At 43.9% G+C, this 19,459-nt stretch overlaps 1 protein-coding gene across 4 annotated transcripts in view; it reads right to left on the reverse strand.

The window, feature by feature from the left end:
• The window catches only part of SKA3 (spindle and kinetochore associated complex subunit 3), a 52,507-nt gene that overhangs the window by 31,461 nt on the left and 1,587 nt on the right, over window positions 1-19,459 (reverse strand). For 3 of the 4 annotated variants that reach the window (XM_059684207.1, XM_059684206.1, XM_059684208.1), the window contains exons 2-3: window positions 6,246-6,307; window positions 5,987-6,152 (exon numbers count right to left, since the gene is read on the reverse strand). In XM_059684207.1, the coding sequence (XP_059540190.1) occupies window positions 5,987-6,152; window positions 6,246-6,307 (228 nt within the window). Of the gene's footprint in view, window positions 1-5,986; window positions 6,153-6,245; window positions 6,308-10,366; window positions 10,487-19,459 lie in introns of all 4 variants that reach the window. The other variant, XM_059684209.1, reaches the window with a different exon arrangement.

Genomic DNA, 19,459 nt, shown 5'->3' on the forward strand with positions numbered 1-19,459 from the left:
GACTTGACATCTTCAGAACACTTCACCCCAAAGCCACGGAATATATATTCTACTCAAGTGCTCATGGGACAGATTCAAAAATAGACCACATATTGGGTCACAAACAAAGTCTCCCCAAATTCAAGAAGACTGAAATCATACCAAGCATCTTCTCAGACCACGATAGCATAATATTAGAAATAAACTACAATAAAAACAACCCAAAATACTCAAACACTTGGAAGCTGAATAGCATGTTATTAAATATTGATTGGGTTACCAATGAGAGCAAAGAAGAAATTAAAATCATCTTGGAAACTAATGACAACGAAAACACAACAATCCAAAACCTATGGAACGCAATGAAAGCAGTCCTGAGAGGGAAGTTTATAGCTCTACAGGCCTATCTCAAAAAAACAAGAAAAAATGGTAGTAAATCATCTAACTCTACAACTCAAAGAATTAGAAAGAGAGCAACAAGAAAACCCCAGAGTGAGCAGATGGAAGTAGATAATAAAGATTACAGCAGAAATAAATGACATAGAGACAAAAAAAAAAAAAAAATACAGAAAATCAATGAAACCAAGAGTGGTTCTTTGAAAGGATAAACAAGATTGACAAACCTCTAGCCAGACTCACCAAGAAGCAAAGAGAGAGGACCCAAATAAACAAAATCAGAAACGACAGAGGCGAAATAACAACAGACCCCACAGAAATACAAATGATTGTTAAAAAATATTATGGACAGCTCTACTCCAACAAACTAGACAACCTGGAGGAAATGGACAAATTCCTAGAAAAATACAACATTCCAAAACTCAATCAGGAAGAATCTAAAAATCTCAATAGGCCAATAACTATGGAAGAAATTGAAGCAGTCATCAAAAAGCTTCCATCAAACAAAAGCCCAGGAACAGACGGCTTCACAGGGGAGTTTTACCAAACATTCAAGGAAGAACTAAAACCTATCCTCCTCAGACCACTACAAAAAATTCAAGAGGAAGGAACACTTCCAAGCTCATTCTATGAAGCCAACATCACCCTAATACCAAAACCAGGTAAAGACAACACAATGAAAGAGAATTACAGGCCAATATCCCTCATGAACATAGATGCCAAAATCCTCAACAAAATCTTAGCAAATCGGATCCAGCAGTACATCAGAAAGATCATACACCATGACCAAGTAGGATTTATCCCAGGGATGCAAGGATGGTACAATATCCGCAAATCAATAAATGTGATACATCACATAAACAAATTGAGAGATAAAAACCACATGGTCATATCAATTGATGCAGAAAAGGCATTTGACAAAATCCAACACCCATTTTTGATAAAAACTCTCAGCAACGTGGGAATAGAAGGATCATACCTCAACATAATAAAAGCCATATATGACAAACCCACAGCCAACATCATACTCAATGGACAAAAACTAACACCATATCCCCTAAGGACAGGAACAAGACAGGGATGCCCACTCTCACCACTCCTGTTCAACATAGTACTGGAAGTGTTAGCCATTGCGATCAGACAAGAAGAAGAAATAAAAGGCATCCAAATTGAAAAAGAGGAAGTAAAACTGTCCTTATTTGCAGATGACATATTATACATACAAAACCCTAGAGACTCCATCAAAAAACTACTAGACTTAATACACGAATTTGGCAATGTAGCAGGATACAAAATTAACCCCAAGAAATCTGAGGCATTTCTATACACCAAAAATGAACTTTCAGAAAGAGAGACTAAAAAAACAATCCCATTTACCATCGCACCAAAGAAATTAAGCTACCTAGGAATAAACTTAACTAAAGAGGTAAAAGACCTCTACTCAGAAAACTACAGGACGTTGAAAAAAGATATAGACGAAGACATAAACAGATGGAAGAACATACCGTGTTCATGGATTGGTAGAATCAACATCTTTAAAATGTCCATACTACCCAAAGCAATCTATAAATTCAACGCACTTCCCATTAAAATACCAATGGCATACTTCACAGATCTAGAACGAACTGTCCAAACATTCATCTGGAATAAAAAAAGACCCCGAATAGCTGCAGCAATCCTGAGAAAGAACAAAGTAGGTAGGATCTCAATACCAGATATCAAGATGTATTACAAAGCCACTGTTCTCAAAACTGCCTGGTACTGGCACAAGAACAGACAGATAGATCAATGGAATAGAATAGAGAGACCAGAAATTGGCCCGAACCAATATGCTCAATTAATATTTGACAAAGGAGGCAAGAACATACAATGGAGCCAAGATAGTCTCTTCAATAAATGGTGTTGGGAAAATTGGACAGATAAATGCAAGAAAATGAAACTAGACCACCAACTTACACCATACACAAAAATAAATTCAAAATGGATAAAGGACTTAAATGTACGACGGGAAACCATAAAAATTCTAGAAGAATCCAAAGGCAATAAAATCTCAGACATATGCCAAAGCAATTTCTTCACTGATACAGCTCCTAGGGCACTTGAAACTAAAGAGAAAATGAACAAATGGGACTACATCAAAATAAAAAGCTTCTGCACAGCAAAAGAAACCATCAACAAAACAACAAGAAAATCCACTGCGTGGGAAAACATATTTGCCAATGTCATATCTGATAAAGGCCTAATCTCCAAAATTTATAGGGAACTCATACAACTTAACAAAAGGAAGATAAACAATCCGATCAAAAAATGGGCAAAGGACCTAAATAGACACCTTTCAAAAGAGGACATTCAGAAAGCCAAGAGACATATGAAAACATGCTCAAAGTCACTAATCATCCGAGAGATGCAAATCAAAACAACAATGAGGTACCATCTCACACCTGTTAGACTGGCTATCGTCAACAAATCAACAAACGACAAGTGCTGGAGAGGATGTGGAGAAAAAGGAACACTTGTGCACTGCTGGTGGGAATACAGACTGGTGCAGCCACTATGGAAGACAGTATGGAGTTTCCTCAAAAAACTGAAAATGGAACTCCCATTTGACCCTGTGATCCCACTTCTAGGAATATATCCCAAGAAACCAGAAACACCAATCAGAAAGGATATATGCACCCCTATGTTCATAGCAGCACAATTCACCATAGCTAAGATCTGGAAACAGCCTAAGTGCCCATCAGTAGATGAATGGATTAGAAAACTGTGGTACATCTACACAATGGAATACTATGCTGCTCTAAAAAGGAAGGAACTCTTACCATTTGCAACGTCATGGATGGAACTGGAGAGCATTATGCTACGTGAAATAAGCCAGTTAGTGAAGGAAAAATACCACATGATCTCACTCATTCATGGATAATAAAGACCATTATAAACTTAAATAAAAAAAAATAGATCCAGGACGGCACCTTCAGTGCCAAGTCCTTTTTTTAAAATATATTTTTATTGATTTTTTACAGAGAGGAAGGGAGAGGGATAGAGAGTTAGAAACATCGATGAGAGAGAAACATAGATCAGCTGCCTCCTGCACACTCCCTACTGGGTACGTGGCCGCAACCAAGGTACATGCCCTTGACCAGAATCGAACCTGGGACCCTTGAGTCTGCAGGCCAATGCTCTATGCACTGAGCCAAACCAGTTAGGGCCCAAGTCCTTCCTTGTTATTAATCCTCACCCGAGGATATTTTTCCATTGATTTTTAGAGAAAGAGTGAAAGGGAGGGGGGCAGGGGGAGAGGGAGAGGGAGAGGGAGAGGGAGAGGGAGAGGGAGAGGGGGAGGGGGAGAGAGAGAGAGAAACACATTGATGTGAAAGAGACACATCCTTGGTTGCCTCCACATGATCGAGCCTGCAATTGAGGTACATGCCCTTGGCCAAAATTGAACCTGGTACCCTTAAGTCCGCAGACTGATACTCTATCCACTGAGCCAAACTGGCTAGGGCCCAAGTCCTTTTGTTTCTGTTCACTCCATCTTTTTTTTTAAATATATTTTTATTGATTTCAGAGAGGAAGGGAGAGGGAGAGAGAGAAACATCAATGATGAAAGAGAATCATCAACTGGCTCCCTCCTGCACGCCCCACACCGGGGATCAAGCCTGCAACCTGGGCATATGCCCCAACCGGGAATCAAACCATGGCCTCCTGGTTCATAGGTCAACGCTCAACCACTGAGCCACACGTGATGGGCTTTTTACTCCATCTTTTAAAGGAAGGTCTATAGTTCAAATAGGATATATGAGATACTTGTGGAAATCCTTATCAGAATCACCTGGGTCCAAAGGAAGAGGAAAGGGATAAATTTAGGCTATACATTTAGTTGATCAGCTAAGAGATGCAACAGACGAGGGAGTAGAGGTGCACACTTGTTTTTGAAGATATAATTTTCATTGTTTTGATCAGCAACTGGAAATTAACCAGGATAGGGTACTATTTCTGTATATAAACCAGGACACATTAAATCTGCAGGGTGCATTATCTAAAAAAAAGTTATAATAAACTTTGATTTCATGGCTTTTGGCCATGGAAGAGCTAGCTGCTGATTCACCGAGTTCTGTTTTGACATTATGCTTTTCTATTAATTCTGAAAAATGTTACGACTACCAAAAACCTCTTCTTGCGCTTATCACAAGGCTGTCAGTGATGAGATTAATAAAATAAAGTAAAATCATCACCATGGCCAAGACTGGTTTGGCTCAGTGGATAGAGCGTCGGCCTGCGGACTGAAAGGTCCCGGGTTCGATTCCGGTCAAGGGCATGTACCTGGGTTGCGGGCACATCCCCAGTGGGGGATGTGCAGGAGGCGGCTGATTGATGTTTCTCTCTCATCAATGTTTCTGACTCTCTATCTCTCTCCTTTCCTCTCTGTAAAAAATCAATAAAATATATTTAAAAAAAAAAATCATCACCATGATCATCCCCATTTCGCAAGTGAGGGAAAAGCAATTTGAAAAAACTGTCTAGTCCAGGGATGGGCAAACTTTTTGACTCGAGGGCCACAATGGGTTCTTAAACTGGACCAGAGGGCCGGAACAAAAGCATGGATGGAGTGTTTGTGTGAACTAATATAAATTCAAAGTAAACATCATTACATAAAAGGGTACGGTCTTTTTTTTTTTTTAGTTTTATTCATTTCAAACGGGCCGCGGGCCATAGTTTGCCCACGGCTGGTCTAGTCACACATGTAGTAGTGTGTGTAGATGGTGGAGTCAGTATTTGAATCCATAGCTTGTACACACCAAAGTCAACTGAATTGTTTCTTTTATACCTTGTGGACTGTTTAATATACCTTTCACAAAAATCTTCAGTACGTATTTGTTGAACTTAATTAATGCTTTATTTATGTACAAAGATCACTCTCACAATGGAAATGAGGACACTGAAGCTCAAATTGGTCAAACAAAGGTATGGACACAACAATAACAACAGGTAACACCTCACAATTAACATGCCAGATACTGTTCTAAGTAAACTTTATCTTATTTAATCCTAATACAATCTGAGAAGTAGAGACTATTAAACATCTCCATTTTGTGAATGAGAAACCGAGATAAGAGGTTGAGGAACTGGTCTAAGACAATGCATCTGGTTAAGTGGTGGAATCAGAGATTTGAACTCAGGCAGTTTGGCTCTGAATTTAAAATCACTATGCTATATTACTGTTTATTAGAATTTTAAAACTGAAAAGGACTTTGTCATTTTATATAGGCAAAAATCTCTCATTCTACAGAAGAGGAACTTGAGATTAAAAAAAGGGGGGGGGGGGGGGGAGACATGCCAGAAGGTCAGTCTCATTTATTAGCAGAGCTGACTAGAAACCAACTATGCTGAAGTAAATCAACATATCTGTTCTTTCATCTAACATTGTGTTAGTTCTTATCTAGCATTTAGAAAGGACAACACACAGTGGTTATTGAATAAATAATAAAATGATGGTCACATAATGGCAGAGCAAGAACTAGAAACCACGGCAAAGCCAAAATAGTCTTATGGAATCATGCTGCCCTTTCTCTTTGATACTAAACAAACCCTATAAAATACAAGTTATCCATACCTGAATTTTTCTTGGCCCGTGGATTATATCCATACTTCTGGAAAAGCTCTCTTATTTTTATAATATCCACTGAGGTTTTTTTCATCAGTACTTTTGTTGCCTTTATGAAACCAATGCTTTCTTGACTTTCCAAACTTGCTTTATCAAGAAGAATATTGACATTACCCTTTTAGGAGGAAAGAAAGTACATTATAGTTTCTCTAACTTTTTACTAAGTTTATTTATATTTTTAAAATGATAAATATTATAGGAGTGATACCTTTAGAGTCCGAACTTCTGAATTAAGGTCATGTAAAATTCTCACTGCATAACCTTCAAAGTCTTCAATATGAGTATTGAAAAGAAAAAGGAGGGGAAAATAGAAAATATAATTCAGTTTATTTTTAGCATTACAAAATTCTTGTAGGTATTGATGTATAATTTATATCCTGCTAATCACAAAGAAAAGTGTTAGGCCTTTCTTTAAAATTGTTATTAAACTACTAGAGGCCTGGTGCACGAAATTCATGCACACGTAGGGTCCTTAGGCCTGGCCAGCGATCACGGCCAATCTGTGGAGTGACCGGCAGGGCAATTGGGGGGGCCCCCCACTGGCACCTGCCTTGGAGGCAACCAGCAGGGCAATTGGGGGGCCGGTGCCAGCCCACTCACTGGCCAGCCCCGCCCCCTGATCGCCCCCCCACCACCAGTCGCCTCCCTCTACGGGGTGACGGGGGCCCCCCCACTAGCACCCACCTTGGCTGGCCTAGGGCCTGCGCGCTGGGGGTAGCTCCTACGTTGAGCATCTGCCCCCTGGTGGTCAGTGCATGTCATAGCGACCGGTCGTTCTGCCGTTAGGTCGATTTGCATATTAGGCTTTTATTATATAGGACTAGAGGCCCAGTGCACAAAATTTGTGCACTCAGGTGGGGGGTGCGTCCCTCAGCCCGGCCTGCGCCCATTTGCAGTCCAGAACCCCTTGGGGGATGTCCACCTGTTGACTTAGGCCCACTCCCCGGGGGATCAGGCCTAACCTTGCAGTCAGACATCCTTCTGGCAGCCAGGGAGTCCTTGGGGGATGTCGGACTAAAGGCTTAGGCCCCCAAGGGATCGGGCCTAAACTGTTAGTTGGACATTCTTAGTGCTGCCACGGAGGTGGGAGAGGCTCCTGCCACCACCACTGTGCTGGCCAGCCATGAGCCAGCTTCTGGCTGAGTGGCACTACTCCTCAGTCTGACCTAAACCCTAGAGATTAGTACTTCATTTTACAACTTTTTCTCGATTTATAGGCAGCAGCAAACTCAGACCACACAGTCGGGTGTGCGAGAAATGTTGCTTTCTTTATTGTTTAGTAACCAAACCTAACTTCAATTTCAGCCCCCATTCTGCCAAGTGAAAAAACAAAAACAAAATATTTAACTTAGGTTCCCCACCCCCTTCTCTGGAGTTGTACTTCCATGTCAGACAGTTTATATCTCAGGCAGAGGTGCCAAAGAACCGAGCAGGGTCAAGAACATCTGGACCTCAGTCTTCCGTCTGGGCTGGCCCCCACCCAGCTGCCCTTGACCCTCACCTCAGAGCTCAACTCCATGCTGTCCCTGGTATATTCTCCTCATCTGGGCCTTGAGGCCTCTTGAGTCCAATTTGCTCCCTCCCTCCCTCCCTGCCACCTTCTCTCTCTCACACAAAGAGGTATTGGGTTTTCTGGGGTGAGGTCCTCTGTTACCTCCTCAGCCCCGTTTCACGGACACCATCTTGGTGCCTTGGTCACGGCCACAAAGCTGTGTGGCTGCTCTCAGACCCTCCGTCTCCTGCTGCCTTAGGGAGTGACTCAGCGAGAGGGGAGGGTCACAGTCCTTTTTACATGGCCGCAAACAAACACTCAATGTTCCTTCCTTCTAGTTCTCCTTCTCCTCCTCACCCCAGTCCAGGCACGTCTATGTGCAGGGCAGGGGAGGGTGGGAGGCAGGCGTGTCTCTGACCCAGCACACAGGCTTCCAGATCCACTGCTCCCCCAGGAGGCCTTCCATGCTCTGGACCTCGACACCCAGAACCTGCCCCCTCTCAGCTGCAGGTCTTTGCCCGCAGTAGTCAAGTCTGTTTAGAGCAGTGGTTCTCAACCTTGGCTGCACATTAGAATCACCTGGGAATCTTTTTAAAATCCTGATTTCTGGGCCTCATCCTCCGGAAATTCTGTTTCTTTGTTACTAATGTTGTGGCCCTACCCCATAACAAAGAAACAGAATTTCCAGAGGATGAGGCCCAAAAATCAGGATTTTAAAAAGATTCCCAGCCGAAACCGGTTTGGCTCAGTGGATAGAGCGTCGGCCTGCGGACTGAAAGGTCCCGGGTTCGATTCTGGTCGGGGGCATGTACCTGGGTTGCGGGCACATCCCCAGGAGGGGGTGTGCAGGAGGCGGCTTATCAATGTTTCTCTCTCATTGATGTTTCTAACCCTCTGTCTCTCTCCCTTCCTCTCTGTAAAAAATAAATATATTTTAAATAAATAAATAAATAAATAAAAAGATTCCCAGATGATTCTAATGTGCAGCCAAGGTTGAGAACCACTGGTTTAGAGGCTTGAAGTCAAGAAGTGACTCTTTGTTCTCTGCTTTCTGGAGGCAGTCAGTGTGGAACATTCCTGCCCTGGATTGGGGAAGGGTCTTTGGGTGTTAAGAATACCAGGAGGGGGAGCACAGACTCCTCCTAGAGCTCTGAGATGGGAAAGGCAGCACCCCCTCACCTCTAACCCCAGGACGTTTCTTTAGAAGCAGAAGCCTCATCCTGTGCAGGGGCCTGTGCTGGCTGCCTCAGTTTCTCATAGACAACGAATTTGATGAACGTCTTTTCCCCACTGCAGTAGCTGCTTCATTTGTTCATTCTTGCATTTTTCATTAGCTGCTAAATCGCCCCTGTGGCTTGCAAACCTGTTGTGCCTGACTCAGCCAGTGGGGAGCTATGGGAGCTGTGCAGGGACAGGGGAAGGGGGTGGGGGGCCCGGCCTGCAGAGAGGGTCAGTGGTGCCTGCCCAGCTGTCTCAGAGGATGTGGCTTAGGTTAGGTCCTGTCCTTTGGCGACTTTAGGAGGGGAGGCCGTGTCCTCCGCTCCCCACTTTGACTCAGGGGTGGAAGTTCTCCTTGCTCTCTGGCCTCATAACTCAGTGGATCATAGTGGGATTCGGCAGGCAGGCGGCTTCTGCGGCTGCACATGGGCATGGGCTGGTGGCTTCTGCAGCTGCACACGGGCACAGGCCTGCAACCTGGGACGAATCACGTCACAGGCGGCAGCAGGCGGCGGCAGGCGGCTTTTGTGGTTGTACACAGGCATGAGCAGGCGGTTTCTGCGGCTGCACACGGGTGGGGGCAGGCGGCTTCTGGGGGGTCTGGGGTTGCTGCCTGGCCTGCTCCCGGGCCCTCCCGCCCTCCAATCACCATGGCAAATTCGGGGCCGCAGGCCAGCCACCAGTCCCGGGAGTCCGGGGTTGCCGCCTGGCCTGCGCCCTGGCCCTCCTGCCCTCTTATCGCAGGGCGCAGGCCCTCCCGCCCTCCTATCGCGATGGCAATCGCTCCACGCAGGCCAGCTGGCAACCCCAACTGGCTTTTCGATGGGAATCACCAGCTGGTGAGTGGGGAAAGGAGGCCTTTGCCCACCCCCCAGCTCTTGCCTGCCGCCTGGGTTGCCGATCACCATTCTTCAGTCCTTCCCCTTTCGCCTCCCAGCATTGTGGCTACATATGCAAATTAACCGCCATCTTTGTTGGTGGTTAACCGCCATCTTGGCTGGCAGTTAATTTGCATATCGCCCAGATTAGCCAATGGGAAGGGTAGCGGATGTACGGCTAATTACCATGTTTCTCTTTTATTAGATACGATAACATGCACATAGAAAAGTACAGAAATCATAAGTATATAGCTTGATGAACTTTCAAAGTAAACACCTACATAATCAACACTCAGATCAGGAAGGGAGGGAGGGACAAGAGGTGAGAACATGGTCCTACTGAGCAATTTTTTCCTGTATGGCAAGCACTTTTTGATTCATATTTTATAAAACTTCTTTACTGATAACACATATTTTCTTCTAAAAGCTTTATTGCTTTCCTTTGCATTCAGAAATAAAATCCATCTGGAATTGATCTTTCTGTATGGAAGGAGATAAGGATGAAGACCCATGTTTTTTCCCCTGAGTATACAATTGACCTGGCACCATTTACTGAAAAAACATCCTTTACCCACTGTACTGTCACCTTTCTTATTAATCAGATGGTCCTATCTATAAAATAGAGGCAGTTTTTTTTAAAGAATTATGTTTCTTGCCCTAGCTGGTTTGGCTCAGTGGACAGAGTGTCAGTCAGCCATGGACTGAAGGGTCCAGGGATGGATTCGGGTCAAGGGCACGAACCTGGGTTGAAGGCTCGATCCCTGGTCCTGGTTGGAGTGTGAGCAGGGAGCACCAATCAATGTTGTCTCTCGCACATTGATGTTTCTCTCTCTGTGTCTCTCCCACTCCCTTCCACTCTCGCTAAAAATCAATGGAAAAATATCTCCAGGTGAGGCTTAACAACAACAAAAAAAGAATTGTATTTCTTTTTCCTAAAATATGTCTCCTTTGAAGATCTCCTTCTACCTGTTAAAAGTCAACCAATTTTCTGCTGGACCCATGTGGCTCAGTGGTTGCTTGTTGACCCATGAACCAAGAGCCACTGGTTGGATTCCCAATTCCTGGTCAGGGCATGTGCCCAGGTTTCTGGGTAGATCCCCAGTAGGGAACATGCAGGAGGCAGCCGATCATGTTTCTATCTCTAGCCTTCTCCTTTCTTCTCTCTCAAAAATCAATAAAAACATATTTAAAAAAAAAAAGTTAACCAGTTTTCATTAGGGAAATGCAATTCTACACCACAATGATTTTCTACTTTATACACACTAGGATGTCTACAATAAAAAAGACAGGTAATAACAAATGTTGATGAGGATGTGAATAAATTGCAACCCCCATTCATTGCTGGTGGAACTATACAAATAGCACATCTACTTTGGGAAACAATTCACTTTGTTTTACCCAAGAGTAAACCCAACAGAACTGAAAACTTGGACAGAGTGGTGCCTGGTACGCGGTGCCTTGTTGTGTTGTATTTTGTGCCTTTAAATCAACGCAGCAGATCCAAACAACAGCAGCCTCCTGAGCACCACACCCTCTGTCTGAGGAACAGCAGCTGTACGTGAAACCTCCCCCTACCAGCCAGAAGAGCTACGACAGCTGTGAACAGCACCCACCAGAGGAGCTGCTGCCAACTGAGAAGCAGCTGCTACCGCAACCGCCCGAAGAGCAACCACAGCCCAAGGAGTCACTGCCACCAAGGGAGCAGCCACTGAATGACTCAACGTCTAGATATGTCAGTGAGATCAAACATGGGTAGACAAAGAAACCCCCAAAGGAAAGAAAAAGAGGACTCGCCAGAAAAGCAGCTAAGTGATACAGAGGCATGCAACATGACTGAAAAGGAATACAGATAAGGGTCCTAGAGTTCATAAACTGGACAGAGGAAAAAATCAATAACATATGCAAGAAGCTAGAAGAAACAGATGAAAAAATCAACAACTTAAGTAAGACCCAAGAAGAAATGAAGAGTGATATAGCTGCAATAAAAAACACCATTGAAAGTATCAACAGTAGACTAGGAGAAGCGGAGGACCGAATTAGTGAAATAGAAGACAAGGAAGCAAAACACACCCAAACTGTACTGCAATTGGAGAAAAAAATTAAAAGACAGGAGGAGAGCCTAAGGGAGCTTTGGGACAACAGGAAACGAAACAACATACGAATAATAGGGGTGCCAGAACAACAGAAAGAGGAAAAAGGATTAGAAAACCTACTCGAGGAAATAATATAAGAAAACTTCCCTGAGGTGGGGAAGAAAAAAGTCACACAAGCACAGAGAGTCCCAAACAAGGTGAACCTGACAAGACCCATGCCAAGACACACCATAATTACCATGGCAAATGTTCAGGACAAAGAGAGAATCTTACAAGCTGCAAGAGAGAGAAGGAAAGTTACATACAAGGGATCTCCCATTAGATTATCAAATGACTTCTCAACAGAAACACATCAGGCCAGAAAAGAATGGACGGAAATTTACAAAGTAATGCAAAGCAAAGGACTCATTCCAAGAATACTCTATCCAGCAAGGCTATCATTCAAAATTGAAGGGGAAATAAGAAGCTTCACAGGCAAAAAAAGGCTAAGGGAGTTTATCACCACCAAGCCAGCAATGCAAGAAATGCTAAAGGGACTGGTGTAAAAAGAAAAACTAAAAAGCTCAGAAAGAAAACAGCCACACACAAAAAGAAATGGCTACAAACAAGTACCTTTCAATAATAACTTTAAATGTAACGGACTAAATGCTCCAACCAAAAGACATAGAGTGGCTGAATGGATAAAAAAACATGACCCATACATCTGCTGTCTACAAGAGACCCACCTCATTAGAAGGGACTCACACAGACTGAAAGTGAAGGGATGGAAAAATATCTTTCAGGCAAATGGAAAGGAAAAGAAAGCTGGGGTAGCAATACTTATATCGGACAAAATAGACCTCAAAGTGAAGGCCATAACAAGAGATACGGAAGGCCACTTCATAATACTAAAGGGATCAATACAACAAGAAGATATAACTCTGGTAAACATATATGCACCCAATGCAGGAGCACCAAAATTCATGAAAAACTCCTAGAAGATATCAAAGGAGATATCGACAACAATACAATCATAGTAGGGGACTTAAATACACCACTGACATCACTAGATAAGTCCGCTAGACAAACAATCAGCAAAGATACAGCAATCCTAAATGACTCACTAGATCAGATGGACTTAATAGACATCTTCAGAACACCTCACCCAAAAGCCAGGGAATATACATTCTACTCAAATGCTCATAAGACATATTAAAAAATAGACCATATATTGGGACACAAGCAAAGTATCCCCAAATTCAAGAAGATTGAAATCATAAAAAGCATCTTCGCAGACCACGATGGCATAATATTAGAAATAAACTACAATAAAAACAACCCAAAATACTCAAACACCTGAAAGCTGAATAGCATGCTATTAAATATTGATTGGGCCAAAACCGGTTTGCCTCAGTGGATAGAGCGTCGGCCTGCGGACTGAAGGGTCCCAGGTTCGATTCCGGTCAAGGGCATGTACCTGAGTTGCGGGCACAACCCCAGTGGGAGATGTGCAGGAGGCAGCTGATCGATGTTTCTCTCTCATCGATGTTTCTAACTCTCTATCTCTCTCCCTTCCTCTCTGTAAAAAATCAATAAAAATATATTTAAAAAGAAAATATTGACTGGGTTACCAATGAGAGCAAAGAAGAAATTAAAAACATCCTGGAAACTAATGACAACGAAAACACAACAATCCAAAACCTATGGGACACAATGAAAGCAGTCCTGAGAGGGAAGTTTATAGCTCTACAGGCCTATCTCAAAAAACAAGAAAAAATGGTAGTAAATCATCTAACTCTCCAACTCAATGAATTAGAAAGACAGCAACAAGAAAACCCCAGAGTGAGCAGAAGGAAGGAGATAATAAAGACTAGAGCAGAAATAAATGACATAGAGATCAAAAAAACAATACAGAAAATCAATGAAACCAAAAGTGGTTCTTTGAAAGGATAAACAAGATTGACAAACCTCTAGCCAGACTCACCAAGAAGCAAAGAGAGAGGACCCAAATAAACAAAATCAGAAACGACAGAGGCGAAATAACAACAGACCCCACAGAAATACAAATGATTGTTAAAAAATATTATGGACAGCTCTACTCCAACAAACTAGACAACCTGGAGGAAATGGACAAATTCCTAGAAAAATACAACATTCCAAAACTCAATCAGGAAGAATCTAAAAACCTCAACAGGCCAATAACTATGGAAGAAATTGAAGCAGTCATCAAAAAGCTTCCATCAAACAACAGCCCAGGACCAGACGGCTTCACAGGGGAGTTTTACCAAACATTCAAGGAAGAACTAAAATCTATTCTCCTCAGACCACTACAAAAAATTCAAGAGGAAGGAACATTTCCAAGCTCATTCTATGAAGCCAACATCACCCTAATACCAAAACCAGGTAAAGACAACACAATGAAAGAGAATTACAGGCCAATATCCCTCATGAACATAGATGCCAAAATCCTCAACAAAATCTTAGCAAATCGGATCCAGCAGTACATCAGAAAGATCATACACCATGACCAAGTAGGATTTATCCCAGGGATGCAAGGATGGTACAATATCCGCAAATCAATAAACATGATACATTACATAAACAAATTGAAAGAAAAAAACCACATGGTCATATCAATTGATGCAGAAAAAGCATTTGACAAAATTCAACACCCATTTTTGATAAAAACTCTCAGCAAGGTGGGAGTAGAAGGATCATACCTCAACATAATAAAAGCCATATATGACAGGCCCACAGCCAGCATCATACTCAATGGACAAAAACTAACACCATTTCCCCTAAGAACAGGAACAAGACAGGGATGCCCCCTCTCACCACTCCTGTTCAACATAGTACAGTAAGTGTTAGCCATTGCAATTAGGCAATCCTATCTAATAAAAGAGAAACATGGTAATTGGCGTACGACCGCTACCCTTCCCATTGGCTAATCAGGGCGATATGCAAATTAACTGCCAGCCAAGATGGCGGCCGGCAGCCAGGCAGCTTAAATTGAACATGAGGCTTGCTTGCTTCAGTGACGGAGGACTGCAACGTTCCCCGCCTGCCTTGCCGGCCTCTGAGCTTGCAGTTTAAAAAACATTGTAACAAATATAGGAGCTAAACAAAACCCCAGAAACCAGCTTTCAGAGAGCTGGGATCTCAGAGCTGGAGTTGATACCGAGTTTCGATTATAGAACCGAAACAAACCAGATACCTGTTTTCAGCAGCTGAGGCCTCAGAGCTGGAGCCAAGCCTCAGAGCTAAAGCTGGCCCAGAATAAAAAAGAAAAAAAGAAAAAAAGGAGCAGTCGGGAGCTTCAGTCCCAGCCTGAAAACAGCCCTCAGCCCCTCACCCAGACTGGCCAGGCACCCCAGTGGGGACCCACACCCTGAAGGGTGTGTGACCAGCTGCAAACAGCCATTATCCCCTCATCCAGGCTGGCCAGGCACCCCAGTGGGGACCCCCACCCTGATCCAGGACACCCTTCAGGGCAAACCAGCTGGCCCCCACCCATGCACCAGGCCTCTATTCTATATAGTAAAAGGGTATTATGCCTCCCAGCACCGGGATCAGCGGAGCTGAGAGGCCTCCCGGCACTGGGATCAGCATGACGGGGCAGCGCCCAAACCCGCTGATTGCCCTGCGGCTCTGTGTGTGACAGGGGGTGGGGCCACAACCTCCCTATCCGCCCTGCTCTGTTCGTGACAGGGGAAGGCGCCCCAACCCCCTGATCGGCCCTGCTCTGTGCCTGATAGGGGGGAGCTCCCTAACCCCTTGATGGGCCCTGCTCTGTGCGTGACAGGGGGGAGCTCCCCAACCCCCTGATGGGCCCTGCTCTGTGCGTGACAGGGAGTGGCGCTGCAACCTCCCCATCGACCCTTCCTTGAGTGTGACGGGGCAGTGCCCCAATCCCCCAATCGGCCCTACCCTGAGCATGACTGAGGGTGGCATCGCAACCTCCCAATCCGCCCTGCTCTGTGCATGACAGGGGGCGGCGCCCCAACTCCCCAATTGGCCCTGCTTTGAGCCCAACCAGGGGCTGCACCTAGGGATTGGGCCTGCCCTCTGCCACCCAGGAGCAGGCCTAAGCCAGCAGTTCGTTATCTCCCGAGGGGTCCCAGACTGCGAGAGGGCACAGGCCGGGCTGAGGTACCCCCCATCCCCCCCGAGTGCACAAATTTTTGTGCACCGGGCCTCTAGTAAGAAATAAAAGGCATCCAAATTGGAAAAGAGGAAGTAAAACTGTCCTTATTTGCAGACGACATGATATTATACATACAAAACCCTAGAGACTCCATCAAAAAGCTACTAGACTTAATACATGAATTTAGCAATGTAGCAGGATACAAAATTAACACCAAGAAATCTGAGGCATTTCTATACACCAATAGTGAACTCTCAGAAAGAGAGATTATAAGAACAACCCCGTTTACCATCGCACCAAAAAAATTAAGCTACCTAGGAATAAACTTAACTAAAGAGGTAAAAGACCTCTACTCAGAAAACTACAGGACGTTGAAAAAAGATATAGACGAAGACATAAACAGATGGAAGAACATACCGTGTTCATGGATTGGTAGAATCAACATCATCAAAATGTCCATACTACCCAAAGCAATCTATAAATTCAACGCACTTCCCATTAAAATACCAATGGCATACTTCACAGATCTAGAACGAACTGTCCAAACATTCATCTGGAATAAAAAAAGACCCCGAATAGCTGCAGCAATCCTGAAAAAGAACAAAGTAGGTGGGGTCTCAATACCAGATATCAAGATGTATTACAAAGCCACTGTTCTCAAAACTGCCTGGTACTGGCACAAGAATAGGCATATAGATCAATGGAATAGAATAGAGAGCCCAGAAATTGGCCCGAACCAATATGCTCAATTAATATTTGACAAAGGAGGCAAGAACATACAATGGAGCCAAGATAGTCTCTTAAATAAATGGTGTTGCGAAAATTGGACGGATATATGCAAGAAAATGAAACTAGACCACCAACTTACACCATACACAAAAATAAACTCAAAATGGATAAAGGACTTAAATGTATGACAGGAAACCATAAAAATTCTAGAAGAATCCAAAGGCAACAAAATCTCAGACATATGCCGAAGCAATTTCTTCACTGATACAGCTCCTAGGGCACTTGAAACTAAAGAGAAAATGAACAAATGGGACTACATCAAAATAAAAAGCTTCTGCACAGCAAAGAACCAACAACAAAACTACGAGAAAACCCACTGTGTGGGAAAACATATTTGCCAATGTCATATCTGATAAGGGCCTAATCTCCAAAATTTATAGGGAACTCATACAACTTAACAAAAGGAAGATAAACAATCCAATCAAAAAATGGGCAAAGGACCTAAATAGACACCTTTCGAAAGAGGACATTCAGAAAGCCAAGAGACATATGAAAACATGCTCAAAGTCACTAATCATCCGAGAGATGCAAATCAAAACAACAATGAGATACCATCTTACACCTGTAAGACTGGCTATCATCAACAAATCAACAAACGACAAGTGCTGGAGAGGATGTGGAGAAAAAGGAACACTTGTGCACTGCTGGTGGGAATGCAGACTGGTGCAGCCACTATGGAAGACAGTATGGAGTTTCCTCAAAAAACTGAAAATGGAACTCCCATTTGACCCTGTGATCCCACTTCTAGGAATATATCCCAAGAAACCAGAAACACCAATCAGAAAGGATATATGCACCCCTATGTTCATAGCAGCACAATTCACCATAGCTAAGATCTGGAAACAGCCTAAGTGCCCATCAGTAGATGAATGGATTAGAAAACTGTGGTACATCTACACGATGGAATACTATGCTGCTCTAAAAAGGAAGGAACTCTTACCATTTGCAACAGCATGGATGGAACTGGAGAGCATTATGCTAAGTGAAATAAGCCAGTCAATGAAGGAAAAATACCACATGATCTCACTCATTCGTGGATAATAGAGACCATTATAAACTTTTGAACAATAATAGATACAGAGGCAGAGCTGCCTCAAACAGATTGTCAAACTGCAGCAGGAAGGCCGGGGAGGGTTGGGGGGCAGGAGGTAGGGGGTAAGAGATCAACCAAAGGACTTGTATGCATGCATATAAGCATAACCAATGGACATAGGACACTGGGGGATAGGGGAGGCTAGGGGACTGTCTAGGGCGGGGGTGGGGGGAAATGGACACATATGTAATACCCTTTGTAATACTTTAAGCAATAAAAAATAAATAAAAGAAAAAAAAGAAAACTTGCACATGAATGTAAAATAAATTGCGGATACACACTGACATGGATGCTAAGTGAAACAAGTCAGCCACAAAAGATCACATATGTATGATTCCATTTATATAAAACTAGAGGCCCGGTGCACAAAAATTTGTGCACTGGGGAGGGGGGGGCGTCCCTCAGCCCGGCCTGTGCCCTCACAGTCTGGGACCCCTCGAGGGATGACCATCTGCTGGCTGAGGCCTGCTCCCCAGGGGATTGGGCCTAAGCTGGCAATCAGACATCCCTCTGGCAGCCCGGCAGCCATTGGGGGATGTCCACTTGCCAGCGGGGAGCAGACCTAAGCTTCAGTCGGACATCCTTAGCGCTGCTGAGGAGGCAGGAAGGCTCCCACCACCACCGCTGTACTGGCAGCCATCAGCCTGGCTTGTGGCTGAGCAGAGCTCCCCCATGTGGGAGCACACTGACCACCAGAGGGCAGCTCCTGCATTGAGCATCTGCCCCCTGGTGGTCAGTGTATGTCATAGTGACCAGTCATTCCCAGTCTTTCTGCTGTTAGGGTCAGTTTGCATTATTACCCTTTTACTATATAGGATAGAGGCCTGGTGCACGGGTGGGGGCCGGCTGGTTTGCCCTTAAGGGTGTCCCGGATCAGGGTGGGGGTCCCGCTTGGGGGCCTGGCCAGTCTGGGTGAGGGGCTGAGGGCCATTTTCAGGCTGGCGGGCAACTGAAGCTCCCAGCCTCTCCTTTTTTTCTGTTTTTTTTTTTTTTTTTTTTTTTTTTTTAATTCTGGGATTTATTTACCTTCTATAGCTGTCACTAGAGCTGAGAGAGCCGGCTCCAGCTCTGAGGCCGAAGCTGGCTGAAAGCAGGTTTCTGGAGCTTGTTTAGCTTCTATAATTGCAACATAGTTGCTTAGAGTGCAAGCTCAGAGCCCAGCAGCGGCAGGCGGAGAACTTTGGCTTCCTCCATCACTGGAGCAAGCAAGCCTCCTGTTCGCTTCAGCTGCCTGGCTGCCAGCCGCCATCTTGGTTGGCAGTTAATTTGCATATCGCCCTGATTAGGCAATGGGAAGGGTAGCGAAGTTACGGTTAATTACCATGCTTGTCTATTATTAGATAGGACGTCCAGAATAGGCATATCTATAAAGAAAGAAGGTAAATTAGTGTTTGCATAAGACTAGTGTGGTAGTAGATGGAGGTGGGACTGTGAGCTGCTAACAATCACATGGGTTCCTTTTGGGGATGATGAGAACCTAAACTTATTGTGATGACAGTTGTACAACTGTGAATATACTAAAAAGCCACTGAATTGTATCCTTTTAATGCCCAATTTTGTGGTATTTTAATTACATCTCAATAAAAATGTTTAAAAGTCAACCAATTGAATGACATCACCGTGATAATAAAAGGTAAAACTTTTTGTGACCATTTTCTCTAATGTTCACTATTCTTATATTTTCTGTAATATATATGGGCCTGGATTAAAAAAATTATTCCAACTTTTTCTTGTAA

Source organism: Myotis daubentonii, chromosome 2 (assembly GCF_963259705.1).
Source record: "Myotis daubentonii chromosome 2, mMyoDau2.1, whole genome shotgun sequence".
NCBI classification, from domain to species: Eukaryota; Metazoa; Chordata; class Mammalia; order Chiroptera; family Vespertilionidae; genus Myotis; species Myotis daubentonii.